Here is a 20,515-nt window from a genome sequence, read left to right as displayed (position 1 = left end):
GCAGGCGCGGCCAACCGGGCGCGGTTCCCGGCGCGCAGCCGCCGCCCCCGTGAGCGGCAGGTAGTAGGCTCCTTCCCGCGGCCACACGCAGGCTGTGTCGTGCCGGACCGTGCCGTGCCGGACCGGGCCGTGCGGGCGCTCGGCGGGGGATGCGCGGCCCCGGCGGGCGGGCGGGCGCACCTGGGCGGCGCGGCGCGGCGCGCGCGGGGCGGGGCGGGGCGCCGGCAGTGAGTGGCAGCGCGGCGCGGGCCAATGGCGGCGCCCGGGAGCGGGAGCCGGGCGGGCGGGGCCGGGCGGCGCGCGGGGGCTGCGCGGCGGAGCGTGTGCAGCGGCGCGCGGGGCCGCGGCCGGTGTCGGTGCGAGGCGCGGAAAGACCCTGCGGGGGGCGGCGGGGAAGACACGGATCCGGATCCCGATCCCGGGCGGCGGCGGCGGCCGTGGTGGTGGCGGCGGCGGGAGGAGCCGGAGCGGCGCGCCGCGGAGGAAGGAAGCGCAGGGCTGGCCGCTGCGTGTGCAACCTGGCTGTTCCTGCTGCCCGCGTCCACTCGCGGCTTTTCCTGCCGGCGCTGCCTGACAGCCGCCCGCCGCGGGTGTTGTCGCCGGGGTCTTTGGCGGGGGGGGGAAGAGCGAGCCGTCCTGCACAGCCCGGAGGCGTGATTGAAAGCCAGCAATAATTAACTGGAGGAGGAAGAGGAGGACGGGGGTGGAGGAAGACGAAGGAGGAAGGCACCGCGCGGCAGAGCCCAGCCGAGCCAGCGAGCGGCGGCGGGACGCGGCAACTTTGGCCGCAGCGGAGGAGCCGGAGCCGTGACCGCAGCGGCCGCCGCCGCCTCAGCCCGCGCCTGCCCTGCCCGAGGGGGGAGAGCCTCGCCGCCTCCCCGGCCGCCGGACATGTCGGAGCATAAGGCCGTCGATCCCAAGTTATCGACGACGGACAGGGTGGTGAAAGGTGGGTGCTGCGCCCCCGCCGCCCTTTCGGCCGGGTCCTCCCGCCGGGCCCCCTGCAGGGGTCGCGTCCGTCCCCCCTTCCCCGCCAGCCCCGGGCAGGTACCGCGGGGCTGCCGGCGGCGCGGCAGCTGGGAGGGGTGGGCTCGGCCCGGGGGCTTGCGCCGGGCCCCAGTGGAGGGTTTGCGGCTTCCCTCGCCTGCCTGCCCGGCGCTACATTGCAGCATTTCCCCCCCTTCCTCCCCCCGCCGCCTCCCCCCCTCCGCCTTGAAGGCGCTGCACAGGGCTGGCGTGAGAGAGAGGGGGAGCCCCAGCTTCCTCCCCCGCCCCGGTGCCTGGGGGAGAGGAGGGCAGGGCTCGGCCCCCACCCCCAGCCCGCTCGCTCCTCTGGGCATCCCCCATTCCTCCTACTCCTCCGGACCGCGCTCCCCGGAGCCCCCCCGCAGGCTGCGCCGCCGCTTGTCACTGCCGTTCCGCTCCCCGCATGCAGCGAGGATGCCTGGAAGCTTCCCCGCGCCAGCAGCCGGGGCTGCGCTCCCGCACCGAGCGCCGCTGCTGGGGACCGGTTGCGCCGCTCGGCTCCGCCGTGCCCCGCTCCCGCAGGGCCGCTCCCGCGGCGGGGATGCCGGGCGAGGGGGAGCGGGCCGCGGGCGTTGTGGGAGGCGGCGAAGGCTGCTTCCTCCTCCTCCTTCTCCTCCTCCTCCATCGCCGTCTCTTGCTGACGGCCCGGCCTGCTAGGATGTGAAGTTATCCGGCGGGCGTAGCGTGTCCGTGCTCCCGCGTGTGCGTGCGGGTGGCCGTGAGGGGGCTCGGCAAAAACACGGATGGGCTCCATGAGCTTTTCTCTGCTTCGGAGGGGCGCCTGTGCTGCCAGCCTCGGCCGTATAAACAAATGAGAGTTTGGGTTGACAGCATGTTGTGCCTCGCAGTACAGACCAAGGTTTTATTTACTGGGGTGATGCCTGATGTAAATTGCACGTGTGCATTTCTCGGTGTGTAGGAAGTGCACGTGTATTTAGTGATCTGGGTTTTTTGTTTGTTTGTTTCTTTCCTTCCGCACTGGGCGCACAGCCAAGTGTATCCAGCTCTAGTGTATTTCCCCCAGTTAGGTTATAACCCGTATGCTACGGTGGACAGCACAAATCCAAGGTGCAGCATGGATGTGTCCAGATCCTGCGAAAGCTGGAAGTGGAAATGGCCTTGAAATACATACACTTCTGTATTTACATGAGTGTATGCCAGAATGAAACAATCAGTGTAAATATTATTTGGGAAGATGTGTTATTTATGGTTTTGGGTTTATATTTACATTTACCATCTTATGCCTTTTCCCCTCTTACTTCATTTTCTGCCCCTCCAAAGGAAAGTGTAGGTATTCAGCTATTGTAAGAAACATAATTGCAAGAATTTTAAGAAAATCGCTATTTACAATTTAAGTTTTAGTCTGTTGTATCACCCCAAGTGTAGGCTTTAAAGCCTGTGTTTAGCTGATACTTGTCTCCTGTAGAAACAACAAATGGCCATCCTGTTAGGAGATTATGGAGTATCTCTCTTTTTTTTTTTTTTTTTTTTTTTTTTAATTTCCTTAATCTACGTGGTCCTGGTACATGACCAAACTCCTGATCTTTGCAGTGGCCAGCTTCCTTTGGCTTAAGACAATGTTTGAAATGAACATGAATTATTTCAGTATTTACAAAACCTTTAGTGCTTTCAGCTCATCTAAATGTGTTTTGTCAGCAATTGCTCTTTGTGTTTTTCCCACGTGTAAATGTCTCAAAGATCTAAAACCACTATTTCTAAGGAAACTTAGCAGTATGTGTAGTTAAATACTTTATAATGCAGCTCAGAGAGAAATCAACTTGGTTAAACTGATTTCAAGTCTTGAACAAAAAGAACATAAGTGCTGCTTGGGTGTCCATTGCCCCTGCTAACTGTTTGTCTCATAATGTCAGTGTTTCAGTGTAGATGTGAAGATCTGCTCAACTGGTTCAGGCCTCCATTAAATATTGAAATCCTTTTAAGGTTTTAAAATAGCATCCGAAGAGTGTAGTACACAGTCAAGTGATTGTTCATAGGATTATTCTTTGCTGCATCTTAGGCACTTCACGCTGCCTTCCTGTGGACATTAAGGAAGTCAAGAAACTGGTGGTAACGAAGGAAAGATCACCTGGTTGTTTCTGTCATATAGGACATGATTTTTACCCTCTTGAGATGAACAACTGAAATGGGCTTGCAATGTTAAATTAACACAGAATAATTAAAAGTTACATTGTAAGCACCTCTATAAGTAGTTGAAGTCTTGTTATTTTAGAGGAATAACCAGATACTGTAACACTGGTAAAGTGCAACTTGAGAAAGCAAGCTAGTTCTTCGAAGTTAGAATATCATATAAAACCTTACTTAAAGGAAATGCCTTTAACATGGATGTAGTCTCCGGATTAAATTTTTCCCTCTGCTTGCCTGTTTGCCTGTGTGGCATTTTTTTGGTTTGATTTTATTATGTTTCTTTGGGTTTTTTTTGGTTTTTTTTTTTTTTAATCCTCTCGATTGCTGGTGTGTGAGAGGAGATGTTTCCTACGAACAGTAACTCTGAGCTGGCTGGTGAAAAATCCTGGCTTGGCACTGTTACGTAACAGTGGGACGGGCTTGGGGGGATTACAGTTCCAGCAGCTTTGTGCAAATTGCTTGTGGCTGAGAGCTGCTTCTTCAGGGGGTTGCTGTGGGTTTGATTTTGTTTTTTGCTTCTCGTGCTTAAAACGCTCAAATATATGGAGTAGTGGAGCTTTTCCATAGGCGAGGATTTAATCTCACACTAATTTTTCTTTGCTTTTTGAGTTGTCTGAACTGTGCTTGAACTGATTTGACTCAAAAATAAAACATGCTTTTGGGATGTGGGGAAAAAGGCTGGGGAGCCCCTAATGTTTTTACCGTCTTGCTCTTCTGGCTTTGTTATGCATATCTTACACTGTCATACGATGAGAAGTGTAAAGATGAAATTCAGGTTTGTGTGTAATGGTAACTTTCCAGAGGCAAATTAACTCTAGTTAAAATTGACAAAACTGTGTGTTTTGTTGGGCTAAAGAAAAAAGTAAAATTAATCCAGAGAATGCAGTTATGGTTTGAGGAGTACTTTCATTTTACTTTGGTGCTCTCCTGAAGATGGTGTGTATGTTGTGATGCAAATTACACAATTCATCTTTACTCTGAATTTTGTCATGCTGTAGAGGAGCAACACTTTGGTCTGTTGACTGCAAATATGATAAACTGTATATTCAGGTGCATTCAGAAGTTTGTGGGATCAAGGCTCAGGACAACATACTGTTGCAGGAGGTGCTGACTTGATGTGCTTATAACTAATTTAAATTTCTTGCCTTTTTGTCAGTGGTATGGTGCAGCTTTCACTTGAACAGAGCTGTCTTAAAAGTTAGGGTCTTTCTTCAGGACTGAGGAAGCTATTCCTTATCCATGCTGCCTCCAACTCCTGAGACTTGGCAGCCAGAGTGTATGTAGGCTTGGTTGTTCTTGTGAAGGTAGGAATACCTGTCCAGGAAAAACTGGACTGAGGGTAATAGCTCATTTCACATGGCTCAGCTGCCTGATGTCAACAGCTTTTGCTCACTACTGACATTAGCAAGATTTGAACCCCACCCAGAGGGAAGGAAAAGCCATGGATCATGTTACTTGACCTCCTCAACGTGTTTAGTGTTGCGTTAGTGCCTCTGAGGAATACTGCATTAAAGCAGAGTAATCCTAAATAAAAACTTTGAAAGTCAACTGGAGTAGTTGTACAATAAAAGTGAAGTTAGTATTTCTTGGAAATCTTGCACTTAGTTAGGTACACTAATTGTTTTGATTTTTTTTTTTTCTGGGCAGGTCAGATGGTTGTATGTTTTTGTGTTTGGTGCTTTTTTATTGGAAGTGTAGTTTTAATGAAATAATTCTGTCTCAGTTGTTTAGAAGGGCTGTAGCCATGGCTTGTGATCCTTGGTGTTGTCCTTTCCTCTTGTGCGTTGCCTGGGGAGGTGTACATGGTTATATCAGCAATTGACAACACACAATAAAACCAGACACTGCTGTCTCTGGATTTCAAACTGTGTCATTGTTAATGCTCTCCTAAAGTGCAGGCTGACAGTTGTTTGTAATGTAATATGAATGCCAGCTCAGAATCGATATTTCACCATCAGTGTTCATTTCAGATTTGTGAGAGGTAAAATTGCTGTCAATAATGGAAACTCTAAACTTCATTGGTAATTCCCATTAGTCCAGGGAGACTTGTGTGTATTCACCAAAGGCTTGTGCTCCAGGCTGGAATCCAGAACTGGTGAATTGCAGAAGCCTGCTTCTGTCTTCCTCTGAATTGAGTTCAATTTTTCCAGCATAGATGTGTCCTGCAAGCGCTTCAGTGGTTTTTGAGCAATTGTGTTGACCTGAACATCTGTAACGTTTGTGGATCTGGTGTATATTTTGGTGTAAATTTGGGTATTGCTTATTTATGGCAAGGACCAGGGTTACTTAAATAAAGTGTCTAATGCAGTAAAGGATGATAGGCCTCTCTGTTGAGGGTGCTGAAGATTGTGTCTATCTGATCCTCATGAGGAAAAAGAAGGAATTGCTTTGTAGCTGTTTCTGTTGGCATAGGAAAGCTGACTTTAATTAATTTATTGTTGTAGTACTTAGGGGTATACTGCTTGTCCTGAGGAAGACTGCATCTGGGTTCAAGGTGTACCATTAACTAGAGAATCCACCCACAGCTGTGCAAGAAAGGTGGCGCTGGTACAGCTGGGGATTGATTCTCTTCCTGTCCACTATTACCTTCAATTGAAGGAGCAGGTGTACATCCAGCTCAGTTTTAGTAACTCCATAGTTGCAAGTCTCCAGGTACCTTTATGAAACAAGCTGTGTGAGAGGCACCTAGGAGCAGAAAACAGTTGAATATACTTGGAGAGATATTATGGTTGTTTGGGAAAGAAAGCAAGGTTGCTGTGTTATGGTTTCTTATGTATATAACTAATTTGTTCTTACCTCATGTCAAAACTAAGTTAATACTTGTAAGACCAATAGATTTTATCAACTGGATGACATTTAGGTGTTGCAGTCTTTGTATGTTTTACATTGTACAAACCTGTGTGTGTATGTGGGATGTGTGTAGCGCTCATGAGGGATTATGAGTGTGGTGCTGAGAAACTGAAACAAAACCAAAGTACAGTCTTTGACTATGTGTAATAAAGCTGGTGATTTGTTTTGATTTATGAACTCACTGAGCCTCTTAGTCATTAAGATCATTTTGTAAATAAGCCCTTTAGTGAAACAAGTCTTTTGCTGTATAGGCATAGGGGAAAACTGTGCACTTGCTGAAGGGTGCCTTTCTTACAGAGTTATTGCTGCACTGCATAGGTGGGAGGCTTTTCTCATGCTCTGTATGATGAGAGAGTGGCTTGCTGAGTGTGCTGAGTCGTGGGACTGATATGAAGTGAGGCACAAAATTGCCTTGTTTGTGTGTTAAATACCTATTGTATGCTTCTGAATTCCGCATTGGCTAAAGCTGCCTTCTGTTGCCTGCTCTTTTTGACTGAGCCTCAGTAGGGAGCAGTGCTTTTAATACCACTGTTTGTAATCTTGAAAGGGGAGTACGTACTGAATGATATCAGCATTTAACTTAATTGGAAAATATGAGCCAGTTGAGGTCATTTTCTATAGGGAGATGTTGAAGAGAACAGTTGTTTTCTCTCTGTTGTCCATACCCAAATTGAATGGTATTTACTTTCATCACATGTATCCCACTTAGAGATGATAGTTGTTGCATGGATATGCTTGCATTGCAGTGCAGGTTGTGGCAGGAAGATCATGTGCAAAATATATTTACCTTTGTTTATATAACTTGATATTTTAAATTATCTTTTTTGTAGTTCTGGCTTCTAAAACTCAGCACAGTGTGTTCTGTCTGGTATTTCTAAAGGGATTTTCTATCAAAAGTAATTTTGGGTAATGTCAATAAATAAGTACCTGTAGCCTGGATACTGCCAACTCATCTTCCCGGTTTGTTTTTTTTTTTCCAGTTTCTTATGTTTTGCTGAGTGGCTCCTACTTATAGTACAAAAGCAGGACTATAAGTTAAATTTGGTACTCCATTTAACTGTGAATATTAACTTATTTTAGGCTTCTCAGTGATGTTGAAGCAGTTTATAGTGGGGATTAGTTTCTTCTTCATAGCTTCAAGGAATGTGGAAAAAAGTACTTCCTTAAAAGTATTTTAAGATGGAGAGATACTGCTTAACACTTACTGTAAGCATGCCATAAAAGAAGCCACAAGTTTCTGAAGTAAAAGCCACTTCAAATCATCTTCATGAAAAGGTACCTTCTTATATTCTTTTGTATGTGGTTTCATGAATCAAATATAGGCTGTGATTTCACAATAGTTCTTCAGCTGAACATTCAAATAATTTCCACTTGTGATAATCAGTCATTTATCTTGACTTTCCCCCATAAAAGATCATTTTATGTCTATTCAGTAATGGTGGAAAGTATCACCCCATTTTTGAAAACCATTATACTGCATGTGCAGACTAACTGTGCACGTTCATCTAAGTGTGTGGCTCACGGAGTGGTCTGCCCCTTGGGTTGTGGATTGAGATGTGGAATTGCTGGAGGTGGTACTCCAGGCACACACTTAATGGTATCCTATAATTACTGAGTGAAGGAAGAGACCAGAGATCATGTGTGGAAAACCAGGGAGACAATAAGTGCTATTATGATGGTAAATCATTCCTTTAAAGGTAAAAATCTGGACTAATTCCCACCCTATTTACTCTTCCCCCAGAAAGCTGCCGCTGTTGAAATAACACCTCCAGAGCAGTACCTCCTTGACAGTCATCTGTGTGTGTTTTAATCTCTATTTATAAGAGAGCTTAGGCATGGTACTGTTGATACAGCAACCCTGCTGTATGAGGAGAACATGACTGTCTTATTTAAGATTGATTTAGGATGCCAGCATCATCTCCAGCTAATGGTCAGCTAACACCATTTATGTTTAGAGCTGGAGAGGAAAAGAAGCAGAGTGGAAAGACACCACACATTAGAAATGGTGGTTTTAATTAGAAGTTAGTTCTTGTGTGTCTTGGGGTGCTTGTGTCTAAGGTGTAGATAGCATCCTTTAGGGTGTATTTAACCGTTTTCAAAAACATTTCGTTTGAAAACTGTCTATCAATCAAACTTCATTCTACTTGTAATTAAAAGCTGTGCTGAGCTTCTGTTGCAGCTCCTTTTACTTGTCAGCAAGTTGTGTTTTTAATGCTTTCCCCCTCTCATGTTTCAAAATGCCCTTTTCCTGTCTATTCCTGTCCTGCATTTCTAAAAACTCTTCTTTCCTCATTGCTCTTATGCTTGTTTGCTTATTGCTAAGTATGATGAGCAGCCTGAGTGCTGCCTGGTAGATTTGAGTGATTTGGGTGTGTGCATTTAATGGAAGAGGTTCATGGAACACTGTATCTTTCCTCTTGGTGCGTCTGTAGGTGCCTGGGGAAGCCTGTGAGAACAGGGGAAGTACTCAGACTTCTGTTGTAACTCTGCAGCCAGCTGCTGACTGTGGCTTTCTTTTCAGTGAATAGCTCCACTGTCAGTGTGCTGCTCAAGCTCTACCCAGCTTGTCACAGAAGGATGTCTCTATTCTGCAGCTCAGCTGCTGCTTGCAGGTTTCTTGCAGTTTATGTTGAACACTCATAGCGTGAGTGTTAGTTTCAGCTTGTGTGGTTTGCAAAGCCAGCATGAACAGCGTGTTCTCCGTTCACTTGGAAGGGAGGTGGTATGGGTCCTCCTGCTTTGGTGCTTTTATAATCAGACATGGAAGTTAGTTAGCGATGATGGGTAAGACTTGGTGAAATTGCTAATACTTGAGAAGAATCCTGAGGTTCACCACAGATCAGTGAATTTTAAAACTCCCACCTTAAACTTTAGTATTGGAAGGTGCAGAACCTAGTCAGTATGGAGACTGTACCAAACTTTGTGTAAAAGAAAGGGAAAGACCATGCTAAAAAAGGGTTGTATAAAATCTTTGAGAAAAGATGCAGCAATTATTTTGTCTTTGAGAAAGGCATATCTGGGTTAATAAAATCAAGCTTCCAGAATTAAAAAGTGCTGTAATGTGTTGAAACATGTACTGATGGAGACAGATATTGCTATAACAATATTCTATCCTATATTCTTTTTCTTCATCCCATCGTTTGGAGACAGTTAGTTTAGATATTTTATTGCATCAGATTGCTGTTGGCAAAATATTTGAATTATCTTGACTTTTGCACAATGCCGAGCTGAAGGGAAAAAAAAAACATCCAAAATTGCTATGGAGCTACAGTGTTCATCTAATACTTCCTAGTTGTGCAGACTTGATCTTTTTATACAATGTTGCTATAAGAAAGGAAGTGCACTTTGAACTTCTGATTGGAATGGTGAAAATAACAAAATAACATGTGTTAATAATGGCTTATGCAGATGTGATGCTACAGAGAGTCTTACAACAGTCACTCTAGGCATTGTTCAATAGGCTTAATTAATGGAATCCAAACTATCCAAAACTAGAGTGTTGGCCTCGTGCTGTGTGTGATTAGATTTTTATTTTTAATTAAGACTTTTGTATTTGAAGGTTGGGTTTACAAATCTACTTTTTTTTTTTTTTTTTTTTTTTTTTTGCTGATAGCGACAGATGAATAACTGTGTTGCTGCTTAAGGTTTCAGGATTGTTTGTGTTTTGAAGTAACCATCATTTGGGAAGAAATCCTTTGCAGTCTAGATAGATGTCCCAAAATGAGGAAAAGAGGCTCAGCTTCTAGCTTGTTATCTGTTGCTAAGTTTGGCTATAAGTTCATATTTAGCAATTATTTCTTCCTTTGGATCAGGAAGTTTCATTGTCACAGGTTTTTTGTTGCAGCTGTGTTTGTTGCTTGTTACAGAGTCCCAGGCCACTGCCATGAAAATAGGTCAAAGCAGTGTATGTTTAGGTCATCATCTTTCCAAAGTATTTGGAATTTTTCTGGCAGTGTTTTTGTTTCTTAAAGTGGAGAAAGTGGTAAAATGACTTCTAATTTTCTTCATGCATTATTTTCTTGGTAGCAATAAGGAAGGTAAAAAGCAGTGCAGGATTGTGATTTCTTCCTGGTCTATAGCTCTGTGTGGATGATCTTGGAGGGGAGGACACATTGCTAGAGAGGAACCTATATTCTCTCATTTTCTTGAGAAATTCCATGAAATTACTTGAAGTAGTATGTTTAAAGTTCTGTGGAGATTTTATGTGGGAACACATGCTTTGCTCTAGCTTTTTCTCCATATGTCAAGGAATAATGCTTCATTGGAGAGAGCTGTATCTGAAAATTCTTTCTGCATCTATATGTGTATATATATATGAATTTTTCTATTTTAACCTTTTCTTTGCTGTTGTGTACTTGAATCTTTATGAACAAGTCTGATTTGGTTCATGTATATTTCAGTTAGCAAAGCAATTAAAAGCTTCTAGATGGTGATGCCTACCCTGTTCTTGGCTCCAGAGAAAAGATGTTTCATCATCTTTTCCTTCAACTTGAGACTTTAAGTCAGCACACCTCTTTTTAACAAAAAAACCAAAAAACCAAACCAGGATTTATTAGTTCAATTATCTTTTTATTACTGGAAAAGACAATTTTGATAATTTAATACCTGTTATTTACCATGATTTTGTAAGTAGTTTAATATAATTGACAATTTGAATAAAGAACCATTCATACAAAATCCCTTCCTATCCCCCCCAAAACACTCAAAACCAACCCATGAACAGAAATTAAAAAATAAAATAGGATTTAAATGATTTCTTAGTCTTTTTTCCATGATGCTTGCCAAGTTTCAGTTTGATGTAGATTACAATGGTCATACTGTGTTACAATCTTTAAAAAAGTGCAACTGGTCATTAGCTGCAATGACATGAACAGCTGTAGTATTTTATGACAACAGCTGGGAACAATCTAGTTCTCTTCAATAACTTTCTTTTGTTGTTTCTTTCATGCCATTTTTAAAATGAGAAAGCAAGATTACTGTATTTGTTCTCTGTTTTACACCAGGGATTTCTTCATAGGCACTGGTGGCAATTACGTATCAAAATACAGCATTGCTGTTTGTGACTTGGTACATTTCCCTCTGCAGGACCTGTTTCATAACCCGCTGAAATCTGTGGGAGTTGGAGTCTTTCCTTAACTTGAGTAAACTGTGAATCAAGTTGTCATCCTAGGATTTCTTATTTTGGCCTTCCTTTTTCAGTGCATGATTTCTCTTTGGTTTAAACTACTTTGTTATATTTGATCTTTTACAGCATTAGCACTTATTTTAAGAGTGAGCTAAGTGCCTTTCTACTTTGCAATGCTCATTTACCAAGTGAGGATGAACTTGTCTGTTTGTAGGTGGCTGGTTTGCCAAGAAAGTTTGCTTCTCTGTTGCTCTCTCTTCAAAAGTGTAGTCTGAAATGTTTTCTGTGTATGTGCATATGGTTGTTCTTTATTGTTGGAAAAACAAACAGAAGACTTTATGCATATATGTTCTTTCTGTGTCCCTTTACAAAGAAGTTTTCTTCAGTAATGAATACATTTGAGTCACCTTAAATAAAATCTGTTTAACTTATTTTTCAGCTGTAAGAGAGTAACTTATGGGTAGTACTGAAGATGTACACAGCAGACAGGTATGAGAGCATTATTTGCTTCCCTGAGAAACCTGCTGTTGTATGTCACCTGAGTGGTGGTGTCTGTGATTCCTAGAGGGGAGCCTAATGGCATAACATGGTGTATTGGGATGACAGGTGGAGAGTTTGGGAGGAAGAAATGAAGAGCACAGTGGGCAAGGGGGTGTGTGTTTCGTGCAGTGAAGTGTTACCAAGGGAATTTAGAACTAAGGTAGTTTAGAAATCCAAGGAGAGCTGTTTTGGTACAGCTTTGCCTCATGAGCCTTCTTGACTCAGGTGAGTATCCTGGAGGTGCCTGTGCAGCAGAGCAGGAAGCTGAGTGGTAGCTTCTGGGGAACTTGACTCTCAACAAGCAGAGAACTGGCAAAGGCAGTTGGTGAAATTTTTAGTTAGTCATATACTCTGTGCATATACCCCTAAGTTTGATTTAGATAGTTTGTTCTCTGACATTCTCCATATTTAAAAAAAAAGTTTACGGAGATAAAGTGCTTATATTTTTTGTTAACCATAACTTTTAATCTGTAGTTATGTTATCTGTAAGAAGGAGGGGAAAATTACTTGAGGGTCCTGTGTTTGGAGCATCCTGAGATAAGGTTACCTTTGGTAGTTGGAAGAAAGAAGTGAACTCAAAAAAAATCCCATACTTGTACTACATAAGGGGAAAAACCTGCACTCATTTCAGTTGAGAGATCACTTTTAGCTTCTGGGCTGTTGACTACCTCATCAGGTATGGTTTGATTTGGTTTTTTGGTTCCCCCCCGATCACTTAATTTTCTGCTTTCCACTTCACTGGAGAAATAGTGTATCTGTAATTTTTATGAATGATGTGTCAAAGTACCTTTCTCAGTCACTCTCAGTAAAAAAGCACAAGCTCTGACAGCTTCACAGAAGCCCAGAATAGTTGAGGCTGGGAGGGACCTCTGGAGATCATCTGGGCCAGCCCCAGCTCTCTGTCTTTCATCACAAGAGAAATGCCTTGGTCCCATAAGTTATCTTTGTGGCACTTTGCTGGGCTCTTGGTAATTGGTCCATATCTCACAGTTTGTGGGACATGTGGAAGTACATGGAAGTCAATTTATGCATAGAGAGAAGCTTGTACGTTAGGGAATAGCATACTTTAATCCTTTTAACAAGGTACTGTTCCTTCCCTGGAGCTCTGACTCTCAGATGACGCTTACCTCACATGTAAATACTGTTTGTTTACTACAGAGAAGATGAGGGATAGCGCTGTCATTAACTGAAGTCTTAACTGCATGTGAATTTTCTGTACACTTAACATCTTGTATCCTATTGTAACAGACAATATTTTGTTGTAAGTTAATTGTATAACCTTGGCTAATCTCAGAAGTACTGCCCATCAGCAAGTTACTCTGCAGATAGCTTTTTTTGTTATAATCCAATTGCTCTGGCTTCTGAAAGTGTGTTAGACTCTTTGCCTTCACCCTTGGTTTATGGAGACAGAGGTTTTTATGTGTAGTCTTAGAGAGTTTGCCAAGAGCCTTCAGGGCTGCATAAAGACAATTGTTGCTAGCAGGTTGATAGAGGTAAATCCTCTGCTAAGCACTGGTGAGGCCATACCTGAAGTGCTGGATTCAGTTCTGGTCTTCCCAGTATGAGAAAAACATGGACATACTGGAACAAGTTCAGTGCTGGTGCACAGAGGTGGCCCTGGGACTAGGGAAATCTGAGAGAGCTGGGGCCACTGAGTGTGGAGAAGACAAGGCTCAGAGGGGCTTTATCTGGCTGTACTAAAGCTGGTTGTAGGAAATGGAGAAGGGGCAGCCAAACTCTTTTCAGCAGTGCCCAGTGACAAGGCAAGAGGTAACAGGCACTGACTGCCAACTCTCACAGTAAGTAACTTTGTGCTTTTCAAACACTAGCACAGGTTGCTCAGAGGTTGTGGAGTTCCATCCTTGGAGTCATTCAAAAGCCATCTTGATGGGGCCCTGTGCAGCTGGCTCTATCTGACCCTGCTTGAGGACTGGTGTTGGTTGGAGCAGCTGACCAACAGAGGTCCCCTTTCAACCTCAACCCTTCTGTGATCACCTTTTACTCAGCTCTCTTAAGTGGATAATTGCAACAGTTGATCAATTCAGAGACCTTTTGACCGAACATGAAGTAGAGAAATCTGCCTTAAAAATTCAAAGTCAGGTTTGCTAATGAGGTGTTCTACAGGAAGAATGCTTTGTGTGATTGAGGGTCCACCATGTAAATAATTATCCTGGCATAGCAGCAAGATATGTTGCATTGGGAAGATTATATATATATGTATTTATGAGTTAATGCATCCATATGTAGCTAGAAGTGTTGCTGGCAAAAGACTTGCACAGATCACTCTTGAGAATTTTCAGAATCTGCCAAGCATGTGCAGCCCTGGAGTTTGGTGTAGCTTGGAAGCAGGACAGATAGTATGACCACTGTACTTTGCTTTGGACAACTGTAAGAAAAAGGGAAAGCAAGCTTTTATATAAATCTTCCATAGTTACTGCCATTTTCTAATTACTGGAAGGAAGTATTTATCTTTCCCTAGTCCTTGGTTCATCTGATTTTGTCATAGTGGCATGACAATTGAAATTAAGAGGGATGGCAGTTGTCTTTCAGCACTGACACTCTCTGGCATATTTTTTCTTTGCTGTATTTTCATGTTTATTTGTTTCCTTATGAGGGTGAATGTTGCCCTTTAAACTGAATCTTGCATGTGTTAATCTAAAATCAAACCTGAGATAAGGGAATCTCTTGATGTGGGTAACAGAAAATGAAAATAAGCATCTGGAAAGGTTCAGGGTATGACAGGATTATGCTGACTACTTCAGAAAAGTTAGTAGAGCAACCATACTAGAAGTTCTGAGCAAGTTCTGTAGGTGGCATCACCTCCATGGATAAGTAATCTGGATAATGGAGGTAATACTTGGTTTTGTAAGTGTAGCTTCCAGGGTTGCTCAGTTGACTAGATACATTTGAGGAAAAAGAGAGACAGATACTAGAATTTAAATCATGAATGGCCTCAGTGTAGTACAAATGATAACATAAATTAAAATGGGCAAACATACATTCCCATGCAAGAAGCTCTGAAATATTCTGTGTTGTAGGAGTCTGGGAGAGCAACAGGCTGAATTTATTATTGGTTCAGTATACAACCATCAGAAAGGATGCTGCTTGAAGTTAGGGAAAAGTCACAAGAGGAGTTTGAATTACCTTTTGTTTTCTGCTTCAGCATCTCCACATTTAGGTAATTCAAAGGAGAAAGGAGTAGGTTCTCACTACCTTCAGTAGTGAGAACTGCTGAGTATGATAAATGACCCAGAGAGGATAGTTAGTTATTTATTCATGTTTGTGTATCTGCAGCACTGTAGAAGTCTCTGTCAAAGGTCTAATTTCTCTTCAAAGAAACCACCAGAAAAATGGTCCATATAGGCAATGTGTTTGTTCACAGTAGGACTGTAATATCCTATGAACATCTTCCTGAGATCAGCAGGTGCTCCTAAACTTTACTGTGGAACTGGAAATAGAGAAATCCTGGGTGTTTGTGATTGGCTTGTAAATAGAAGGCATGCTGCTAGTTAGTTTCTGACAGAATAGCATCCCCTGCTTGTGTAAGTGTGCCTGTTTCTGGTTCAGTGGCACTGCAGCAGGAGAGGAGTATGTGAACCAGAACCACTGTGTAAGGGAAAGGTGAGTGTTAAAAGCTTTCTTCTTGAAATCCCACTAATTGCCTCTGTAGTGTTTGACTTCCCATTCAGATAGGGAAATGGCTGTGGGTAGTTGTGTTGCCAGGCAGGTGTTGCAGAGGCAAAAGCATTAATATTTTGTGCTATGTACTGAAAAGATTCTGAAGCTTTAGAAGACTTTTTGTCTGTTTTCAATCCTCTAAGAGCCTTAGGTAGCAGGTTACTAACTCTAATTCCTGAGTTAACTGAAATGAATGCCTTTTGATAATTAAAGGAAAAAAATAGCCAAACCTAAGATATACAAACCCTTCTCCCCAAATCAAAATACATCTCAGAAAAAATTATGCATCTGTATGTGCATAATTATGCAAAATAATGATGCATAGGTATGCATTTTTCTTTCCCTTTATGAACAAATTTGGAGTCTCCATTAAAAAAAAGGATGTTTTCTTGCATTGGTGGCCTAACTGCTATAAAACCTGTGTTAGTATGGACTGTTTAATGTCATGCCTTTCTCCTGTACCAAGAAAATGGTGATGACTGGAATGCATGTCATCAACTTCTGTAATCAGAGTACTTGAAATATTTACAATACCGTGATTACAGTAAAGCTTCTTATGTACACATACACACACACTGTAGCTGCCTTATATATTTTGGCCTTTCAGGTTTACATCCTCATTTGTCTGCTAATCTCATGTGGGGTTTGTTTTTTTTTATCTAAGGTGCTTGGCAAAAATGAATAAAATATGAACTTCTTTATCTGCTATGTGAGGTTTGCTGTGTGGACACTTACAAAATATTCTAGTGAAATGAAACAGGAGAAACGAGCAAAGTTTGAAGATGTTCACAGGCCAAAACCAAACACTGCAATGTCTACTGAAACTACCAAATTCTGTTTTAGGGGCTTGTCTGTCAAGAGTCTAAAACCTTTTCATGGATCCAGTGAATGGAATTGAGCAGCAGGAAATCCTGGAACAGATTTGCTGGAAAGGCCTCTCTTTGGAAGGACACCTCAAAGGGCCAGGACCAGCCTACAAAAAAGTACCCATGCATGTAACTTTCTGTAGGTGTGAGATGCAGAGGAGTTTCAGGCCAAGATCTGTTGGTCTGATCTGTTTTGTTTCTGTTGTGTGCAAGAGCTGTGATCAGTTAGTGCCATGCTTGACCAAAAAAGCCAATTCTTTGTAGGCACTACTCCTGCTTCTTGTTTCAGATCCTTATAGTCTGTCCAATGGGAAATAAGGTATCCCAGAATAATTGTACCTGTAGTATTTCCTGTCTGATGGGCAAAGTTCACAGAAAACCTTTTAAAGCATGACTACAGACTCATTTAATTGAATCCAGATTCTAAACCGGGCATACCTGGACTGAGTCCAGGGCATGAAACTGGAGAGGATTGGGTGGCACTAATAGATGGTGTTCTCCTGTAACTGGATTGCCAGGCATCTGTTGCAGGAGGCATTAGAGAATGTGCCCACTCAGTGGTAGTCAAAGAAACTTGGATTGCTCCTTGCTGGGGGTCTTGTAGAACTTTTTATGCTGGTGCTTGGAGCTCTAAAATGAGGCTGTTGTAAGTGGTTTTGCTTTCCTGGCATGAGGGCAATATCCACAGCAAGAGGATATGGATTTTTGCTTTATAGGTAGACTGAAATTGTGGAATAAAGTCCTCCTTTTTCCTGCTGGGATGAAGGGTGATCCTAGATCTTATGCTCTGTGCACCTGTGTAAAACATTTGTGTTAGACCTTTCCTTTTCTCATGCAGTCTATAGTCTTCTTAAACCTGGGTGGTTTCATGTAACTTGTACCAAAAGTGAAGTGCCTTTTTTTAAAATTCAGTTCATGTTTTTTTGCAAAAAGAGGATGATGTAAGAACAAGAAGTGAAAGCAAATACTGTTAGAAAATCATGCCCTTGTGTGTGGATGTGTGGCCATGTAGCTTTTGTCTTCCTTGAGAACTGAGGGTTTCTCTTTCATGCCTGGCTGACTGATGTGCCCTGCCCTGTTGGGCTGTGCAGTCTGTCTTCCCTAACAGGCTGTAACAGGGTTTTTTTTTAATCTCTTTTTGATAATTTCCCATTTTGCTGGCTTTTTTTCTTTTTAGGTGTACAGTCCCCTCCCCTAAAGGTTGCCTTTTGTATGCTGATGTACATAAACTACCTCAAGGTTTTCTTAAAGAATAGTGGAAGCAGGCCCACTAGTTCTCCCAGGAGAAAAGTGTAGTGAGGTCAGTGGTATTCCTTTTACTTCCTTTTTGGTTTTGTTCACTCCTATGCCTTGTAAAACAGCCAGGAAGATTTGCCACAAATCATGTTTATTTCTTCTTGTACAGAATATAATCCAATGTTGACTTTTATTTTCCTTACAATAAGTCTTCCAAAATCCCAGCAGCAAGTCACAAATGGCATTTTATTCTTCTAATTTGGAATCTTGTGCTCCAATCTGTTAAATCAATATTGCTCTCGGAATAGTGCCACTTGTTATTACCTGTCTGGTGAAAGCATTGGATTTGGCATGCATACATGTGTGTTCTACTTGTACAGTTTTGTTTTTTCTTAACTTAGAGTAAATGTATTCCCTGCCACCTCCCCTCAGGTTTAGGAAATAGGATCTCCACAACTAGGATTCTGGAACAAAAGCAAGGTTTAATCTTTAAATGAGAGTATGGATTGTCACTGTAGAGCCTTGACTCCAAATATAGTCAGTTGTTGTGTTTTCAATACCAAATCTCTTTATCTTCTCTGGAGGAGTCACAGCTTCCCCTTTTTGCCTCTTTTCAAACTGCAATACTTGTTACCTTTTATTCATTTTACTTGAATTGTTATGGATGGAAAATAGTGCAGCTGCCTGCAGAGTAATATTTAAAAGTTTGCAGTGAGAAAAGAGTCTGTTGCTTTTGCAGCACCTTTTGTTTTTGATTTGTCTTCTCTCTGCTGTAACCTCACTGAAATCCAGAGTCTCTGGCACTGGGAAGTGTGTGAAAGGCCAAAATGTCTCATTCAGACAGTGACTCAGATGTGCAGTCACTTAACTCTCCAAAGGCTTTGTTGCATCTTAGAACTGAGTGTACACTGCTCTGGTATATCCTCAGACCTGAGGATGTTCATGGGCACTCAGCCAAGTACAGATTATCCCAACCCTTGAAAACTGCTTGGATCCCAGTATAGTTTGCAGTAATTTGTTTTTCTATAGCAGTGATTAATTAAGACAAATACTCTCTGAAAAGCCTTTTAAAATTTTAGAAAGAAGAGATTTTATTTTCTCTAACACATACCTTCCTAAGGCAAAGTGATTATTCTTTAAGATCTGAATCTTCTGTGGTGATTGTTCTCCCCCAAGAAAATCTGTGTGGAATTAATAGAAGAGCTGTATATAGAGAATAAATTGCTTGCAACTTCTCAGATAAAGTGTTGTTAAAATTGAAAGCCTCATAATTTTACAGCAGCATTAGGGAGAACTACTGAGAAATAATCGTTCATGTTTTTACCTTTGATCACATGGCAACAAGTAAAAAAGTGGGTTTGCATTTCAAGTAGAAGTTGACGTTGCTATTCATGAAGGCTTATGACTTGTGCATTTAGTGAAAAAAAGGACTAAGATTTGTCCTGTCTGTTTGCAGAACACCTCGTTCTTGGGTTAGAGATGATGGCTTGCAGAGAGAGTGGTGGTGCTGTCTGGAGAGGAGACCCTGTGCCACTTCATCTTTCCTTCTACTTTTATCCCTTGCCTCTTCCCATCCTCCCCCTCCTTTTTTGTTTTATTGAACTGTAGCAATTTGTGACATGATCCCAAAGACGATGAAAACAAAGTGTATCGAAAGGTTGGTGTTCTTTGAGATCTGGTGCCAGAAAGCTTTTGGAAAAATACCCGATTGTAGCAAGTACAGAAAAAAGATTAAACATTATGTGAGAGACTACTTCCATTTTGGTCACTGCAAAAGAGGAGAAAATTATATTCTTACGGCACTTTTCTAGCTGAGGTGCGCTGTCAGGAGAATTGTCCTTATGGGAATATTTGCATACAGAAGTAAAAAAAGTTGTGTAGGTCTAAGTTGGGACTCCTTTTATATATATGTCACTTTTAAGTTATTATTGCTTTTTTTACAAAAAACAACTTTCTATCTAAACTCAATTAGCTGAAAAGAAGCTGAAGGGGATATTTTTGGGTGTTTATAAAAATTTTCAGTATTTCATACTGGAGCAGTATTCCTAAGCCTTCCCATACTGGGTTGGACATGAGCAGAAATGGACCAGTCTCTTTAATCTTATTTAATAAAGTACTTGCTTCAGCTGTACAGAGACTGTTTTGCTTTTAATTCAACTGATGTAAGAGCCAGTGAAGGCTGTCAGGTGGTTGCATATCTGCAAGAGGCAGTGGTTTGGCTGCTGAGCGTGCAGAGCAGTCACAAGGACGGGTGGTTTAACGCAGCCTCCGTGCCTTACCTGGACTTTGTGCAAGAAAACCTCTCTGGGGAAGGGTGACAAGATTCTGCCTGAGTTTGTGCCTGGGCAAGCCAACTGAAATGACAAGTGCAGCCATTTCTCTCTTTCCCCCTCCCCCTTTTTAAGTTTGTTTTTTTTTTTTAATTTGCTGATGCAGGTTTGTGGTATGGCTGAGGAACCAGTGACTCCACACATTGGCTGTGGTTCTCTCTGTACCAGCAGTCGGTCCTTTCTAAATGCATCAGATAAGCAAAACAGTTTATAGAGAGCTGAGTAAATTCACTTAAAGACTGGTAAATACTGTTTGCCTTATCTCTGTTAACCTAAACACTTTGTGTAAATGGCTGCTGGTAAATGATCTTCAGTGAGTTCTATGAAAAGCAAGTATTTAGTTTTAGAGTAGTTCAAGAGGCCAAAGGAGTTTACTTGTCTCTGATGGTAAGTTCTCAAGTAAATCACAAAATCATACATGGGTGGTCTGGAGACAATTAAATGTAGTAGGAATCTTAAATTCAAAGACCAAGTTTTCTCTTTCAGTTTTCCTGTTCTTAAAAGGTTAGTTATTTTTTCCAGAACGATGTAATTTAGTGTTTTACAGAAGTTATTGCCAATACCTAAAAAACTTGTATGCGCTCAGAATGATTAGAAGAACAATTTCAGTGTAGGGCTTTTGTAAACATCCGCAAGAGCTGGAGTTTGATACTTTGTGGTTTTGTAGAAGTGGAGTTGGACTAAAAAGCTTTTTCCTGCTGATACCTCATTTTCTGTTC

At 42.3% G+C, this 20,515-nt stretch overlaps 1 protein-coding gene across 2 annotated transcripts in view; it reads left to right on the top strand.

The window, feature by feature from the left end:
* The first annotated feature begins 366 nt into the window (after positions 1–366).
* PPP3CA (protein phosphatase 3 catalytic subunit alpha) overlaps positions 367–20,515 on the top strand; it is a 171,207-nt gene continuing 151,058 nt past the window's right edge. The window contains exon 1 of one of the 2 annotated variants that reach the window (XM_063156411.1): positions 367–949. In XM_063156411.1, coding sequence (XP_063012481.1) covers positions 892–949 — 58 coding nt within the window. In that variant the 5' untranslated portion in view covers positions 367–891. The remainder of the gene's footprint in view (positions 950–20,515) is intronic. The other variant, XM_063156412.1, reaches the window with a different exon arrangement.

This window comes from Melospiza melodia, chromosome 5, assembly GCF_035770615.1.
Source record: "Melospiza melodia melodia isolate bMelMel2 chromosome 5, bMelMel2.pri, whole genome shotgun sequence".
NCBI classification, from domain to species: domain Eukaryota; kingdom Metazoa; phylum Chordata; class Aves; order Passeriformes; family Passerellidae; genus Melospiza; species Melospiza melodia.
Note: the sequence above shows the minus strand (reverse complement) of the source record. Positions and strands in the feature narration are given on the sequence as shown.